We start from the raw sequence: 15,957 nt of genomic DNA, 5'->3' as shown, positions 1-15,957 counted from the left end.
ATTTGATCTATGATCCAGAAAACATTTCTACAGATGTCAATTTAGCACAATGCCTACCAAATCTAATAACACTCGCGGCCATTTATGTGTTTAATCCACAATCCATCGAGACCAGCGAGAGATTCTGAGAACGACGCGCGCGGACTGACAACAAGCGTTACTGAGTTTACAATACTGATAAATTCTCTTCTTAGTGGACAAGACTGCAAGTAAGTTTAATACATTCTCCATTACAGTCATTTGTAATTATTAGGAACTTCATATTGTATATTAAGCGAGATTCAAATGTGAAGTTACAGAAGGCTGTTCTTCTGCTACTCCGAACAGAAGAAGAATCTGCCAGAAATTACAATCTTTTGAAATAAAAACACAAAAAGTTTTATTGAGAAAGGATTTATTGAAAACATATAATATGTTTCTGAAAGTTTTCTTCCATTTCCTCTTCCGTGTTAGGCTGTTGTTTTTGTCAAGTGAAATCGAAAGTATTTTTGAAGCAGACATTTACAGTAGACAGACAGATGAAGCCTAACGTCAATCAACAATCTGATATTATATATATTTTAGTTCATATATAGCAATTATGATTAGTAGTTATACAGTATGACTATTATAATTCTGGTTACTTTTACTTAATCAGTTATTATAGGATCATTTGAAAGTAATGAAATCAACCATCATTGTGAACTTGAAGTAATAATGCAATGACAGACGATTCAACAATTAATAAAGATTGGCTAAATATGATTATGATATTATACTGTAATAGAGAATATATCAAATTGGGTTCAGTTTTCCCAGCACAGTGTAAATTTCTGTTCCCAAATGAATTCATATTTAGAGTCAGTTAAACTCATTAAACAATCAGAAATGATTAAGACCATTCGGTTATTTTACATCGCAATATATTTGTTTGTAACTCACTTTATTTGATAGATTGTTTTTGCTGTTGTTGATGATAACTCTTTATTCTTCATGATTGTCTTCAATAAGATGTTGTTGATGTGTGTAAATGTTGTGATTTGCAGGTGATGCTGAAGGATTGAGTGTTTTCAGAAAGCAGTGCTGATCAGTTTTCAGGGTCAGTTTAGCTGCAGTATGTCAGAGGAAAGAGGAAAGGACTCTCTCTCTCAGATGAGTCTCTCAGAGAAACACAGGTGAGACTGCGTCTGTTTCACACTCTCAGTTTAAACTCCACTGGACTTTGTGTTTCCCTGTCAATAACACAACTTTAAGCATTGTTTTATATTTGCAAATGCTTTGCACAACTTCAATTTTAACTTCTTAAATTAACACTGACATTGTCTATAAAGCTCTGTTTGCTCTATAGAAAATATCACAGTTAATAACCTTCTAGATGCTGAATTAATCCAAATAAATGACTTTAGTTTTTAGATCATAAAATTATTGATAGACATTAGAAAACGACTATACACTTAATTTAATTTAATTTAATTTGCACAGACATTTCTGCTCTCCATTTCTGTCAATAAACAAACACTTGACATGTTCTCTTAAAATTTTTTAACATGCTTAATCTCACTAAATGTATATTAAAGAAATTGTTAAACTAATGTGAGCCAGTAAATAAAATGATGGTTAACTATAAAACTGTAAATTGTGTGAGTGTGTGTGTTTCTGTGGAGGATTAGATAAAGACACAGATGTGTTTCAGACACAGTTGATCCTCCTTTACTAAAGTGTTTTCTCTCTCTCTCTGTTCTTTGTGTCATCAGTGTAAGATCAGGATCACATGTGTCCAGCTCTGTGTCTCTGAAGAGTGATCGCTCTAAAGATGGAGATGGACCAGACTTCAGTGAGAAAACACCATCATCTAATAAAAGGTATTTTGTGTTACTAATTTTTTGTCACACGTTGACTGTGTTTAAAAGTTATTTGAAAAAATTTGATCTAAACATGTTTCATGATTGGTATTCACTGAATACCAATCATGAAACATGTTTAGATCAAATATTTGTCAGAGTATTCACAGCTAATGCTTATTTCTCTTTCTGTAAAATATCAGTTAGTATTTTATTTTACTAATGTGATTACAGGCTTCAATATGAGACATTAGACTCAGACCTTCAGACTCACAGGAACCACGAGAATTTCAAAGACAATCTTCTTGGGATCTTCCAGGTAGGAAAACACATTTTTATAAATGTTTAATATTTGTAACAAACAAATATGTTATTGAACAAAGAAATTTAATTACATTTTTCTTCATCTCCTTTTTTTCCCCTTTTAAACACATTTTAGCACAACTTGGTTAGCATGTTAGTCTTTTAACTGGATGTATTATAATTATTTAATGAATAGTGTTGACCAAATGTAGATGTACAATTTGGCTTAAATTGTGTTATTCTGTCTTTTCTCTTACTTTTGTTTGTAGGATCTTGAGAGGAAAATAATCACATTTCTGAAGAATGAACTGGAGAAGTTAAAGAAAATATTACAACATGAGAACACACAACACTTTGTAAAGGACTTTAATGAGAACAGATCCAGTATCAAATCAGCAGCTCTTGATCTCACACTACATTACCTGAGAGAGATGAAGCAAGATGAAGCTGCTGATGCTCTAGAAGGCAAGAGACTCGTGATCATCTGTCTGATTGTCTCTTATAAATGTAGAAGAGAAAATGAAGACTAAAACTATATATTGTCTGTTCCTGTGTTTAGATGAGCTGGTATTCATTCATCAGCTGAAATGTGGCCTAAAGAAGAAGTATCAATGTGTGTTTGAAGGAATGGCGAAGCAAGGTGACTCCACACTCCTGAATAACATCTACACAGATCTCTACATCACTCAGGGTGGCAGTGAACAGGTCAATACTGAACATGAGGTGAGACAGATTGAAGTTGCTTCCAGACGTCATGAAGCACAAGAGATACAGGTTGAATGCACACGTTTGTTTGAAGCGCCTGAACAAGACGAGGAGATCCGAACTGTACTGACAAAAGGAGTCGCTGGCATCGGGAAATCAGTCTCTGTGCAAAAGTTTGTTCTGGACTGGACTGAAGGAAAAGAAAATCAAGATATCAGCTTCATATTTCCTCTTCCATTCAGAGAGATGAACTTAAAGGAGAAAGAAAAACTAAGTTTGATGGACCTTATAACTCAGTTTTTCCCAGAGACAAAAGGACTGAACCTTACAAGAAGGAATCAGTTCAAAGTGCTGTTCATCCTTGATGGACTGGACGAATGTCGCCTTCCTCTGAAGTTTGATTGTAATGAGACGTGGCGTGATGTATCGTCACCAGCCTCTCTGGATGTTCTCCTAACGAACCTCATGAAGGGAAATCTGCTTCCTTCTGCTCTCGTCTGGATCACCAGCAGACCAGCAGCTGCCAGTAAGATTCCTCCTGACTGTATCGACCGGCTGACAGAGATACGAGGATTCAGCGACGCACAAAAGCAAGAGTACTTCAGAAAAAGATTCAAGGATGATATTCAAGCCAACACAATCATAGATCATGTTAAACAATCAAAGAGTCTCTTCATCATGTGCCACATCCCAGTCTTCTGCTGGATTTCAGCCACTGTTCTCCAGAACATTCTGGAGGAGAAGAGAAATAATGATGTGAAAAACACTCAGGCTGATGAGATCTCTAAAACACTGCAGGAATCAAACACTGAAGACACTCCCAAGACTCTGACACAAATGTACACACACTTTCTCCGCTTTCAGATCCAGCAGAGCCGCCGGAAATATGATGGAGAATACACACCAGATGTTTCCTGGGATAAAGACGCCATCCTTTCACTGGGGAAACTGGCATTTCATCAGCTGGAAAGAAACAACCTGATCTTCTATGACACAGACCTGGAAGCCTGTGGTCTTGACGTCTATAAGGCATCAGTGTACTCAGGCATGTGTACCCAGATCTTTAAGGAGGAAACAGGGATCGTTCTTGGTACCATGTACTGCTTTGTTCACTTGAGCATTCAAGAGTTTATTGCAGCCCTTTATGCACATCTGTTTCTAGACATCAACAAGACAAGTGTGTTTGATCATGAGTCTACAGAACAGGAAAACAGAAATGAAACCATGATTGATTTTCTCAAGACTGCAGTGGACAAGGCGCTGGAGAGTGACAATGGACGCCTGGACCTTTTCCTTCGCTTCCTCCTCGGTCTGTCACTCCAGTCCAATCGACGACTCTTACGAGGTCTGTTGACACAGCGAGACGGCACTGACCAGAGCAACAAGGAGATAGTTCAGTACATCAAGCAGAAATTAGAAGCTAATCTTCCTGCAGAGAGATCCATCAATCTGTTCTACTGTCTGAATGAACTGAACGACCAAACTCTGGTGAACGAGATTCAGACCCACCTTAGCAAAGGAAGTCTCTCATCTGGTGACCTTTCACCTGCCCAGTGGTCTGCTTTAGCCTTTGTGTTGTTGACATCAGAGGAAGAGCTGGAGGAGTTTGAGCTTCAGAAATTCAAGAAATCAGACGAGTGCCTCATTAGATTATTGGCAGTCATTAAAGCCTCCAAAACAGCCCTGTAAGTCTTTTAATATATTTTGTCATGTTTAGCTCTCATCTGAAAAATGCATTTATCTACATTACTCCTAATCACTACATATAGTGATTCCCCATCATAAACATGAAGCTATACTTGTAACGCTTTTTTGTTTGTGTGTGTGTGTGTGTGTGTGTGTGTGTGTGTGTGTGTGTGTGTGTGTGTGGAGATTTTATCACAACTTAAGACAAAATATAAAATACCATGTAAAAATGTTGCATGTTTGTTCTGTATCACATGATACACCAGACTTGTATGACTTATATAGAATTATATATATTATCACATAATCATACTTGAGGAAGAGAAAAAAATGTTTTACTCAAATACCCAAACTGGGGGGAAAGAATGTAATTTGGTACAGATGTTATTTATATTGCCAAAAAGAAAAATTAAATACTGAAAGGTTATAGTATAAAACATTGAGATTTTTATAAAATAGGCTACTTAAATAAATTATATATATATTACCACATCGTATATTAGTTGTCACTCTGTTTCTCCCAGTAATTATATATTTAAATGCTTATTTCTATGAGTAATTCTGTAGTTTAATGTAATAATAATGTAATGCAATATGTAGATCGAGAGATTTACAAATAAACATTTATCAAAAGCCTGTTGTATCATATTTGATGTACACATCAGATGGTTTTTAAGATTACATTTTTTATTGTTCAAAATATATTTTTTTCATATATTTTTAAATATATATATATTTTTTTCTAATTTAGTAATTAAGTAAAACAACTATATATTTAATTTCAGCAAATGTCATGGATGCTTCTTTACTATCTTTAAATCTAATATATTGGCATCAGCCATTGGTTGACCTTAATCTTGACATATTAAAAACAAATACAATTTCTTAGGTTTAAGTTATCATAGCTTTATTTAAATCATTAAATATTTTATGTCAAAAAGACATGTACATTAGCCTGACTTCGTCATACTCATATTCTAGTCAGAATGTGAGTCTGATACTGCTCCATAGGGCTTTGATTATGAGGCGTGTCTTAACCGAACCAGGGAAAAAAAAAACTCTGCACTCAATTGGATAGACCTACAACCAATCAGAGCAACGCAGTAAGTGTTTTTTTATGAGCTACGCAAATTGTCAACAGAACTCAACTGCACAGAACTCAACTGCACGCACGCTGGAAGTAGTAAAATAATGAGTGTTGCTTCTTTTACTTGGTCCTCTGAACCGATCATAATTACTCCTCAATGGATCGAGTCCAGACCGAACTTCCCGACCAAAAAATGTTGTGGGCGGGGTTCGGGCTGGCATCCAGGCTACATGTACATGTGAATGGAGGCAGTTTTAGTATTATAGTGAAAGGCCTTTAACTTGCCATAAAAGTGTGAACTGTCTCATATAATGGTGTCGGTGCAGTCAGGTCAATAATATTGTTGAATATTAAGTAGGGGTGCACGATTCAGAAAATGTCCCGTTTCAATTAGATATCAATTTTTAGGCTCAAGATTCGATTCCAAAACGATTCTTGATAAAAAAAAACAATTCACAGTATGTAAATGTCGTTTACTTTTTCCTATGTGATTGATTGCAGTAGACATACAATTAAAAAAAAATAAACACAACAAATTAAATGTTGTTTGATATTACATTATATCTCTTCATACAAAAATAAAAACTTTTGCCACTAAAAAGTGCAAAGTGCCAAGCTTTGGCCAGCTTTCAAATAGATTTCATTTAATTTTAAAATAAAACTTAAATAAAAAGCTTTTAAATTTAGCTTTAAAGTGCTGGAGTCAGATCAAACAAACAATCATGCTAAATGTGGTTAAGTACTTCAGCTACCAGGTTGACTGTTGAAATGTGAACTCGACTGGGCACTTTGAACTTCCTAAAAAATATACTAATGCCATAGAACCCTTGCAAAATTATATTAAATAGATTAAAAAAGCCACCGCTGCTGGTAACATCTATGGTTATATTGTGTATATTTGTTTAGATCCAGTGAAGTCGTGTCATAGTCGTAATTTGCGGCTGGGAGGGATGGGACATGTCCCCACCCCTTTTTCTCAGGATCGATATTGTCCCCCACCACTTTTTGAAACATTGCACGGATGTACCTAATACAAATAAATAAAACATCTCCAGTTAACTAGCAGAGCATTCATTTAGTTCGCTATTAAATAAGAGATCTAGCGCTTAAATCTGTTGTTTCTGAAATCATGTTGAGCTCTCGTGTCCGCTGTGTCATGGATACAGTTGTTCTCTTGTGGCGCGCGCACAGTCTTCACTCGGACGCACTCTTCAATCAATCGCCGTTGCGGAGACTCTCTATTCGTTCCGATGAAATCACAAAATAAAATGCGCACAAACGTGTCCCTGCTTGATATAGACTGTAACCACTGATGAACATATTCGGTTTTGATGAGAGAGGGGGAAAAACTATTAGAGTGCGGATTAGAACCCGTAACTTCTGACACACTTGGCAAAAGATCTACCACAAGACCATTTAAGAACTCGAACAAAATATGCAGATCGATGCATTTATTTACGGGTTGATTAGAGAGGCTGCACAGTTTGACCAGCGGGCAGCGGCCGCTCACCAGTCCACCGGATGGTGTTGCTAAGAACTTGCAATGTATTACTATTATCAGACCGGCCCTCGTGGCCTCGAAACACTACCGGACCACCGGGAATAGTCCCGACTCTCCCGATTGCCACTCCGCCCCTGCACGCCATTACAAAATATATATATATATATATGAATCGATTTTTGGAATTCTATTAATCGATTTTGAATCGGTAAAGCTTGAATCGCGATACAAATGTGAATTGATTTTTGTGCACACCCCTAATATTAAGTGTCCCCAATTAAAGGGATACTCCACCGTTTTTTCATATTAAACTATGTTATTCTCTTATCTAAGACGAGTTGATACATACCTCTCTCGTCTCAGTGCGTGCACTGAATCGCTCTGTCGGGCGGAGAACTTTGAGAGCAGTTAGCTTAGCCCCATTCATTGTATATGGGCCAAACAGAGCTGAAGTTAGAAGCGACCAAACACATCCACGTTTTCTCTATTTAAATATAGTTACACGAGTAGTTACACGACCAAGTATGGTGACACTAAATAAAATGTGGCACTTTTTATAAGCGGGTAAAATGGATAACTATAATGTATGGTGGAATAGCACTTATTGGGAGCACTTCGACTCGCCGCTGTAATATCTTCACTCGTGAAAAGTCCTCTGCCCTCTCTCCCTTTCCCTCTCCCTCTCCCTGTCATTTCCGTCAATAGAACCAACGTGACCTGCACGCCTGCAGTAGTAGTAGTTTTTTGTGCAGAGTTGACGAAGTATCAGGGAGAGGGAAAGGGAGAGGGGGGAAACAGCTTTACACAAATATTTTTTCAAACATGCTTCATTTTATCTAGGAAATTTGTCTGTACATTGTAAAAAACACTAATGTACAGGAAATAGTAGTTTTTGAAGATAAATGTTAGTTTAACTCAGCCTCTTTGCTGTAAATGCTGTTTATGTTAAAGATAAATGGAAAATGTAATTACCGTATTTTCCGCACTATAAGGCGCACTTAAAAGCCTATAATTTTCTCAAAAAACGACAGTGCGCCTTATATTCCGGAGCGCCTTATATATGGATGGTGAACACACGTTCACCAAGACGGGGAGACAGCGCCGGGCGATTTACGCCACTATCTGCCCATGGATCGTGGATGCCTGGGCTGATATATCAGTCTCAACTGTGATCCGAGCTTTCACGAAGGCAGGAATAATCTCTTTATTCAGCCAGCTCACATACCCGTATTTACTTCCTGTTTTCGGCCGAAGTCCACAGTAGTTGATTTTCGAGTTCGCGCGCGCGCGCGCGATCAAACCTCCTCCGTGTGTTCAACATCTGATTCGGATGAACTGCCCATTTGAGCTGATATTCTCAGAACACCACACAGCACCGTCATCGGCTGACAGCTGACAGTCTGAGTCTCCACTGTTGCTTAGTTACCAATGATCGCGCGCGCGCACTCGACAATCGCCTACTGTGGACTTCGACTGAAAACAGGAAGAAAATACGGGTATGTGAGCTGGCTGAATAAACATCATTTTTATTCATATCTTTCACATTTACTGCAGTCAGATTCACCGTGTTCACTCACATGGCTGTGCACTTGTAATGACACATTAAGGTTGTTAAGAGGCTAAAAGCAGGTTTAAAACTTGTCCCGTTTAAGTCGACAGGGTGCAAATTTTAAAAAGAGGATAACACGGTGTAGGCAACACCGGTTTTTGTCGTTGTTATCTGTACTGACAGCACTCCAAATTTACAAAAAATGAGCTCAATGTTAAAATTGACCGGAGTTTTCCTTTAACGTTTGAACAACGTTACCATGGGAGTGAACGGAGTTGTCAGAACGCTTAATAAAGTTTGACTTTATCTGATTGTTTTGTTGACATTTGTTGACATCTAGTGGATGCATAACGCAAACTCAGTCAAACGTTTGACTGCAGTATCTCATGCGCCTTATAATCCGGTGCGCCCTATATATGAAAAATGTTCTAAAATAGGTCATTCATTGAAGGTGCGCCTTATAATCCGGTGCGCCGTATAGTGCGGAAAATACGGTAATATTATTATATAGAAAATGTATTGTGTGTGTTCCATCTAATTCTGTGTTGTGACTTTATTGTAGGTTAAATGATTGTAACTTAACAGAAAAAAGCTGTTCAGCTCTGGCTGCAGTTCTTGGATCCGATACCAATCTGAAAGAGCTGAACATGAACAATAATAATCTGCAGGATTCAGGAGTGAAGCTGATCTCCACTGGACTGAAGAATATAAAGTGTAAATTGGAGATACTGAGGTAAGTTGAGCCACAGGAGTCACATGACTAGAGTGAGGTGCGATGACTGACAGGACGATGCCGGAGGCAAAAGCCCAAGATAACTTTTGTGAAAACTTCAAAGATCTTTTATTTATTTGTTACAACGTGGGTATACCATATCAATCCTGTCATTGTGCTATTTTATTCTTGTTGTGTTTTTTCATCTAGTAATATTGAAGTGACATTAAGCATTCATTTCGTTCCAAGAAAAGGAAATATCTAATATTAAATATCAGAATAAGAGCTACAGATCCTGAGGGTCATTGGCAAATATATTTTCTTGTAAAATAAGTGCTCCACATGCTCTGGGGGTTTAATAAAGGCCGTAAGCTAGTTATTTTAGTCGATAAAGTTTTAAATAAGAATATTTTTCTTACACGAACGCATCGCTTCACTTCAGAAGGCTTTATTAACCCCCCCCAGAGCCGTGTGGAGCACTTTTATCATGGATGGATGCACTTTTATGGAAAAATATACAGCCATTCACTGCCATTATAAAGCTTGGAAGATGTAATTTTTTTTATATAATTTCGATTGTATTCGTCTGAAAATAGTATGTCATATACACCTAGGATGTATGGAGGGTGAGTAAATCATGAGCTAATTTTCATTTTTGGGTATACTATCCCTTTAACACCTGGTACTGCACTGGGATTATAATATTTAGTGGATAAAGTGTTTTTATATATATGTATATTCTACTTCTTATAAGTTAACACTTAAATTGTGATGTTTTTGTTTATAGTAATTTATACTTTAGTGATGTAATCATTATTTGCATACCTAGTGTTGAGTCAGAATTCAGATGTTTCTGTTAGAGCTGGTAAATCTGCCACAAAATGGAGGGCGATATCTAATCACTTCTCTTAATATTTTATGTGACAGGATTAATGTATTTTAGTGCTTTTGAGGGAGCTGTGTATCTTTGATTCGGCTTTCAGCTTTGCAGTTAGTCTCGACTAAACACTTCCTTTGTTGACTAAACACTTTCTCTTTGAGTGTTTTACACCACTGTGAAGGTATTTTGGTTCATTTCTCCTATTCCTCCTTACAAACCTGCTTCAACTCGTTGACATTTGTAGACTTTTCAGCATGAGCGGTGTTTCACGTTGTAACAGTTACAGCCTGTTACAAGGCCTACTATCTTTTCTGGGGGCTATGGTCATCCTAGCCACTAGGGGTCACTAGCAGCACCCCATGTTTGTTATAAAAAAGGAAAGTAGTAGAAGGATTATATCCAGTGTGATTTGCCACATGCTGTTTGCTGCTATTCTTGAAAATCCTGGTTTGGGAAACTGTTTGTTTGCTGCCCAAATGTAAGTGATGTTATTTCATGTTTTGATTTTTTGAATATCTTTGATTTAGTTGATCAGTTTTTTTGTAAATATATTGTTTGTTTATGGAAGAGGAGGTGATGTGTTGTATTTATTTTTGTTTTAGAGGATTTTTGTGCTGTTATGTTACTCCTGGATTACTTACCAGAGGACCTATTTCCTTGATTCCCTTTCGAGGCAGTAATGCCATTAGCCGAGGAATGATAATAACTTTTCTGTTGGAAAGACATCTATATGATCTCTTAAAAACTACAAACAAGTCTGATCTCATCCTGAGGAAATTGACTTTTGACGTCTCATGTACCTACTAGGGATGCACCGAATATTCGGCAACACCGAAAATTTTCGGCCGAAAACCGAAAATGCACTTTTGGGCCATTTTCGGCCGAAAATTTTCGGTGGCCGAAAATTCGGTGCATCCCTAGTAGGTACATACGAAAGACTTTTATCACCGAAACAATACGGCCGAAATGTTGTGATGACGCAAACAGAAACCGCGACCTGCACGTGCTTGTCAGAAGCAACATATCTGCGGTGTGGACGTATTTCCACGAGTATTTCAGTATTTCTGAACCTGCGAGGAGACGGATGCCTTGTTTATACTTTCGCCTGCCTCCGCAGCGCGAGTCTCCACAGACAGCGCGTGCACCTCTCCAAATGGTCGAGGCGTTTATACTTGACGCGCTCGCCGTTGTACTATTCTTTGAAACGACAGGGAGCGACTCAAGTAACTGTCCTCGGCTCTAACCATCAGGAATCGGTGAGAAGAAAGATAAACACGTGACAATGTTTATTTTTTAGTATACCACCACCAATACAAAAATAATCATGTAAAACCCAGTAAACCCTGAGATTATTACTTGTGACATTACAAAAAAAAATATGTAGGCCTATATGGGAACATGTATGTATACAACTAAAATAACGCTCTCTCAAAATTTTTCTAATTTCACTAAACATATTTCATTAAGTTCCCTATCGGTCAGTCACTACAACGTAGGTCAGACTGACCAATAGGAATCTCGCTAGAGAGGCCAATCTACTTCGAGTGAAACTAAACAAGCCAATGCACATTGGCGTGCAATCATTTGCATCAGCTGTGCAGCCTCGCAGCGCGGGTATTTAACAAGCAGCTGTTTGATTGCACACTAGCTTTTTGCTTCGGAGCCAAACGCTTCATGCTTGACTACAAGAGTGTGACTACGAGCCTCTTCTTTGGACCTCTCCTTCCCGGTGCGGGCGTTACAGCACGGCAGCGCAAGCAGTCTTCTTTTTCTCTCTCCTGTCTGTGGTGTGTTGAGCAAACCAAAAAGCTGTTGTAACAGCTGGTAAGGTGCGCCGTGCGAGCGCTCAAAAGCTGTTTTCACAGCTGGTAAGACAGCGAGAGAGAGAGAGAGAGAGAGAGATCGCGCACAGACAGGTGCACATTCCTGTCTGTGTTCGCAGTGACTGTTCCCCTGCGTGTTTCAGCACCAGTGAGAGCAGTCCCTAAAAGAGCTTACACAAATAGAGAGCGTCTTTTAAAAAGAAAAAGATGACTTTCTATTTGTGTGTTTCTGGATGCGGTCGTTACCTGGGCTCACAGGATGGTCACAAACGCTGCCTCGTGTGTCTGGGCATTGAACACGCTGAGGCAGCGTTTGTGGATGAGTCATGTACCCATTGTGGGAAGATGACCATCGCGGAGCTACGGTCGAGACTCCTGTTCCTGCAAAGGGGCGGAGTCCCCATGCCTCTGCCTCATTCCAATCCTCCTCAGAGGGTTGCTTCGGGTGGGGGCGCGGGTGACCTGAGGATCACGGTGAGTGCGTCTCCTTCGGGGAACCAACCCCCTAGGAGCCCTCACCCCTCTCATGCTCCGCAGCCAGTTGAGCTTCCATTGGAGAAAGCTGGACCATCCTCGAGGTGTGTACCGGTTGTCTCCTTTGGGGCTCCCAGTGACCAGATGTCGATCGCTGCATCGGAGGGTGGGTCAGACCTCTCTGCGGACGACGACTCGGCACCGCTGCCTCCTTCGGGGGTGCCAGCGGTGCCTGAGACGGACCCGGAGATGATGGCCATGCTCTCCCGGGCCGCCAACAGGGTCGGGCTCGTGTGGAATCCTCCACCGTGTCCCGAACCCTCGAGGTTGGATGATTGGTATCTCGGGGTGGCGCGCGCTGGTTCTCAGCAACCCACCCCAGTGCCTTTCTTCCCGGAAGTGCATGAGCAGCTTACGGGAACGTGGACGGCACCTTTTACTGCCAGAAACCGTTCCGGTGGCTCCTCCCCCTCACCACCCTTGATAGTGGGGCAGCTAAGGGATACACGCACATCCCGCCAGTGGAACGGGCCGTTGCTATGCAACTGTGCCCTAACTCCACTTGGCGTGGAGAACCGTGTCTCCCTTCCCGGGCCTGTAAGTACTCGTCGGATTTAACCGGCAAGGCTTACAAGGCCTGTGGGGAAGCTGCCTCTGCCATGCACGCCATGGCGTTGCTGTAGGTCCATCAGGCCAAGGCACTGAAGGACCTGCACGAGGGTGGTCACGATCCCCAAGTTCTTCAGGAACTTCGCATCGCGACGGACCTCGCGCTTCGTGCGACGAAGGTGACCCCGCGGTCGGTGGGTCGTGCGATGTCCACCATGGTGGTCCAGGAACGCCATCTCTGGCTGTGTCTGGCTGACATGAGGGAGTCTGACAAACTCCGGTTTCTCAACTCCCCTGTGTCCCAGACCGGCCTCTTCGGCGACGCGTATGAGAACTTTGCCCAGCAGTTCTCGGCTGTACAAAAGCAGACGGAGGCCATCAAACACATCCTGCCACGGGTCGCCCGTCCTAGGGCCGCTTACCCCTGGCTTTGCCGCCCCTCTTGGCGGGGGCCTGGACGGGCGGGGCGCCCTGCCTGCAACTGGCTCCACGGCGCCGCTTAGGTGGAGGCTGCTGCTGCGGCACGGGAGCAGGGGCAGACGCAGGAGGACGCCCGCGGCACCCAAATTTTCCCAAATTTTCAATAAAAGAGCAGTTTCTACCATCTCTGGGTCCGAAGAGGACCCGGAGAGCAGTGGGGGGGACAGAATCCTCACCACTCTCATCCGCCTCCTCTGTCGCCAGTGAGCAGCAGTGTGCAGTTCGAGAACGCCACCGAGCCGCCTCCTGCACCTCCTGCCCCGTGGAACCAGGTAAGTGCTGCACAGCACACACAGACCCTGCTACGGGCCGCCTCCCAGAGAGCGCCTCCCAGAGAGAGCCTCCCGAGCCGCGTCCCTGTGTTCCACCTCGCTGCCCCACTCGGCCCCTTTGGTCCCGCTTGCACGGTCTCTGAGAGCCTGGTTAGCGCTCCCCAGTCCGTCTCGCTGGCTCATTCGGACCATCAGGCTCGGCTATGCGATTCAGTTCGCCTGGCGCCCCCCCAAGTTTCGGGCCATCCACTCCACTACATTGAGAGCAGCCGATGCCCATGTCTTGCGTGCGGAGATCGCAGTCCTGCTGGCGAAGGACGCGATAGAGCCGGTCCCTCCAGCCGATATGAGGTCAGGGCATTACAGTCCCTACTTCATTGTACCCAAGAAAGGTGGTGGGTTACGACCAATCTTGGATCTGCGAGTTTTGAATCGGAGCCTCCACTAGCTACCGTTCAAAATGCTCATGCAGAGACGCATTTTCGGATGCATCCGTCCCCAAGATTGGTTTGCAGCGATCGACCTGAAGGACGCGTACTTTCATGTCTCGATTCTTCCTCGACACAGGCCGTTTCTGCGCTTTGCGTTCGAGGATCGAGCATATCAGTACAAGGTCCTGCCCTTCGGGCTGTCCCTGTCTCCCCGTGTCTTCACGAAAGTCACGGAGGGGGCCCTTGTTCCCATGAGAGAACAGGGCGTTCGCCTCCTCAACTATCTCGATGACTGGCTTATACTAGCACACTCTCGAGATCAGTTATGCGAACACAGGGACCTCGTTCTCACGCACCTCAGCCAGTTGGGCCTTCAGGTCAACTGGGAAAAGAGCAAACTCGCCCCTGTGCAGAGGATCTCTTTTCTCGGTATGGAGTTGGATTCGGTCGCACAGACAGCGCGCCTCACAGAGCAGCGCGCCCAGTCGGTGCTGAACTGCTTGAACACGTTCAAAGGCAGGACAGCAGTCCCACCGAAATTTTTTCAGAGGCTCCTGGGGCATATGGCAGCGGCAGCAGCGGTAACTCCGCTCGGCTTGCTTCATATGAGACCGCTTCAGCACTGGCTTCACGGCCGAGTCCCGAGATGGGCGTGGCATCATGGCACTCACCAGGTGGCAATCACACCGGCCTGCCACCAGACCTTCAGCCCGTGGTCAGACCTCTCGTTCCTTCGGGCAGGAGTCCCCTTGGAACAGATCTCCAGGCATGCTGTGGTATTCACAGATGCCTCTGCCACCGGCTGGGGTGCCACGTACAACGGGCATGCAGTGTCAGGGGTGTGGACGGCTCCCCAACTGCATTGGCACATCAATTGCCTCGAGTTGCTAGCAGTACATCTCGCTCTGAGCCGCCTGAAAAGGCCGCTACAGGGCAGGGACGTGCTGGTCCGTACGGACAACACTGCGACCGTGGCGTACATCAACCGACAAGGTGGTCTACGCTCCCGTCGCATGTCGCAACTCGCCCGCCATCTTCTCCTCTGGAGTCAGAAGCGTCTGAGGTTGCTTCGAGCCATGTATGTCCCTGGCGTGCTCAACCGTGTGGCCGACGAGCTATCACGAGCTGTGCTTCCGGGAGAATGGCGACTCCACCCCCAGGTGGTTCAGCTGATCTGGAGAGAGTTCGGAGAGGCTCAGGTAGACCTGTTTGCCTCTTCAGAGACCTCTCACTGCCAGCTGTCGACGAATCGTGCCTAGAGTTCGGGCCGGGTGACAACCATGTGGTACTAAGACCCCGGCCTGGCTATGTGCCCAAGGTTCCTACCACTCCCTTCAAAGACCAGGTAGTGAACCTGCAAGCGCTGCCTTTGGAGGAGGCAGACCCAGCCCTGGCTTTGCTCTGTCCCGTTCGCGCTCTGCGTATGTACGTGGACAGAACTCAAAGCATCAGGACCTCAGACCAGCTCTTTGTCTGTTACGGAGGCCAGCAGAGGGGAAAGGCTGTCTCCAAGCAGAGGATGGCCCACTGGATAGTGGATGCCATCGCCTTGGCTTACCAAGCTCAAGGCGTGCCCTGCCCGCTCAGGTTGCATGCACACTCCACGAGAGGCGTTGCATCCTCCT

The 15,957-nt window shown here is 43.1% G+C and overlaps 2 protein-coding genes across 2 annotated transcripts in view; both read left to right on the top strand.

The window, feature by feature from the left end:
• Nucleotides 1–15,957, top strand: part of LOC130100468 (ribonuclease inhibitor-like) — a 669,359-nt gene that overhangs the window by 53,850 nt on the left and 599,552 nt on the right. The window lies entirely within an intron of this gene.
• Nucleotides 1,032–4,517, top strand: LOC130100614 (protein NLRC3-like). Its single transcript, XM_056266130.1, has 5 exons — nt 1,032–1,154; nt 1,734–1,841; nt 2,055–2,139; nt 2,393–2,588; nt 2,683–4,517. Exons 1-5 carry the CDS (start codon nt 1,096–1,098, stop codon nt 4,515–4,517), a joined length of 2,283 nt encoding a protein of 760 aa, XP_056122105.1. The 5' UTR covers nt 1,032–1,095.

The sequence above is a fragment of the Rhinichthys klamathensis genome, unplaced genomic scaffold (assembly GCF_029890125.1).
Source record: "Rhinichthys klamathensis goyatoka isolate OS25496 unplaced genomic scaffold, OSU_Roscu_1.1 h1tg000011l_1, whole genome shotgun sequence".
NCBI lineage: Eukaryota > Metazoa > Chordata > Actinopteri > Cypriniformes > Leuciscidae > Rhinichthys > Rhinichthys klamathensis.
The sequence above is the reverse complement of the archived record's forward strand: the minus strand, read 5'-3'. Positions and strand labels throughout refer to the sequence as shown.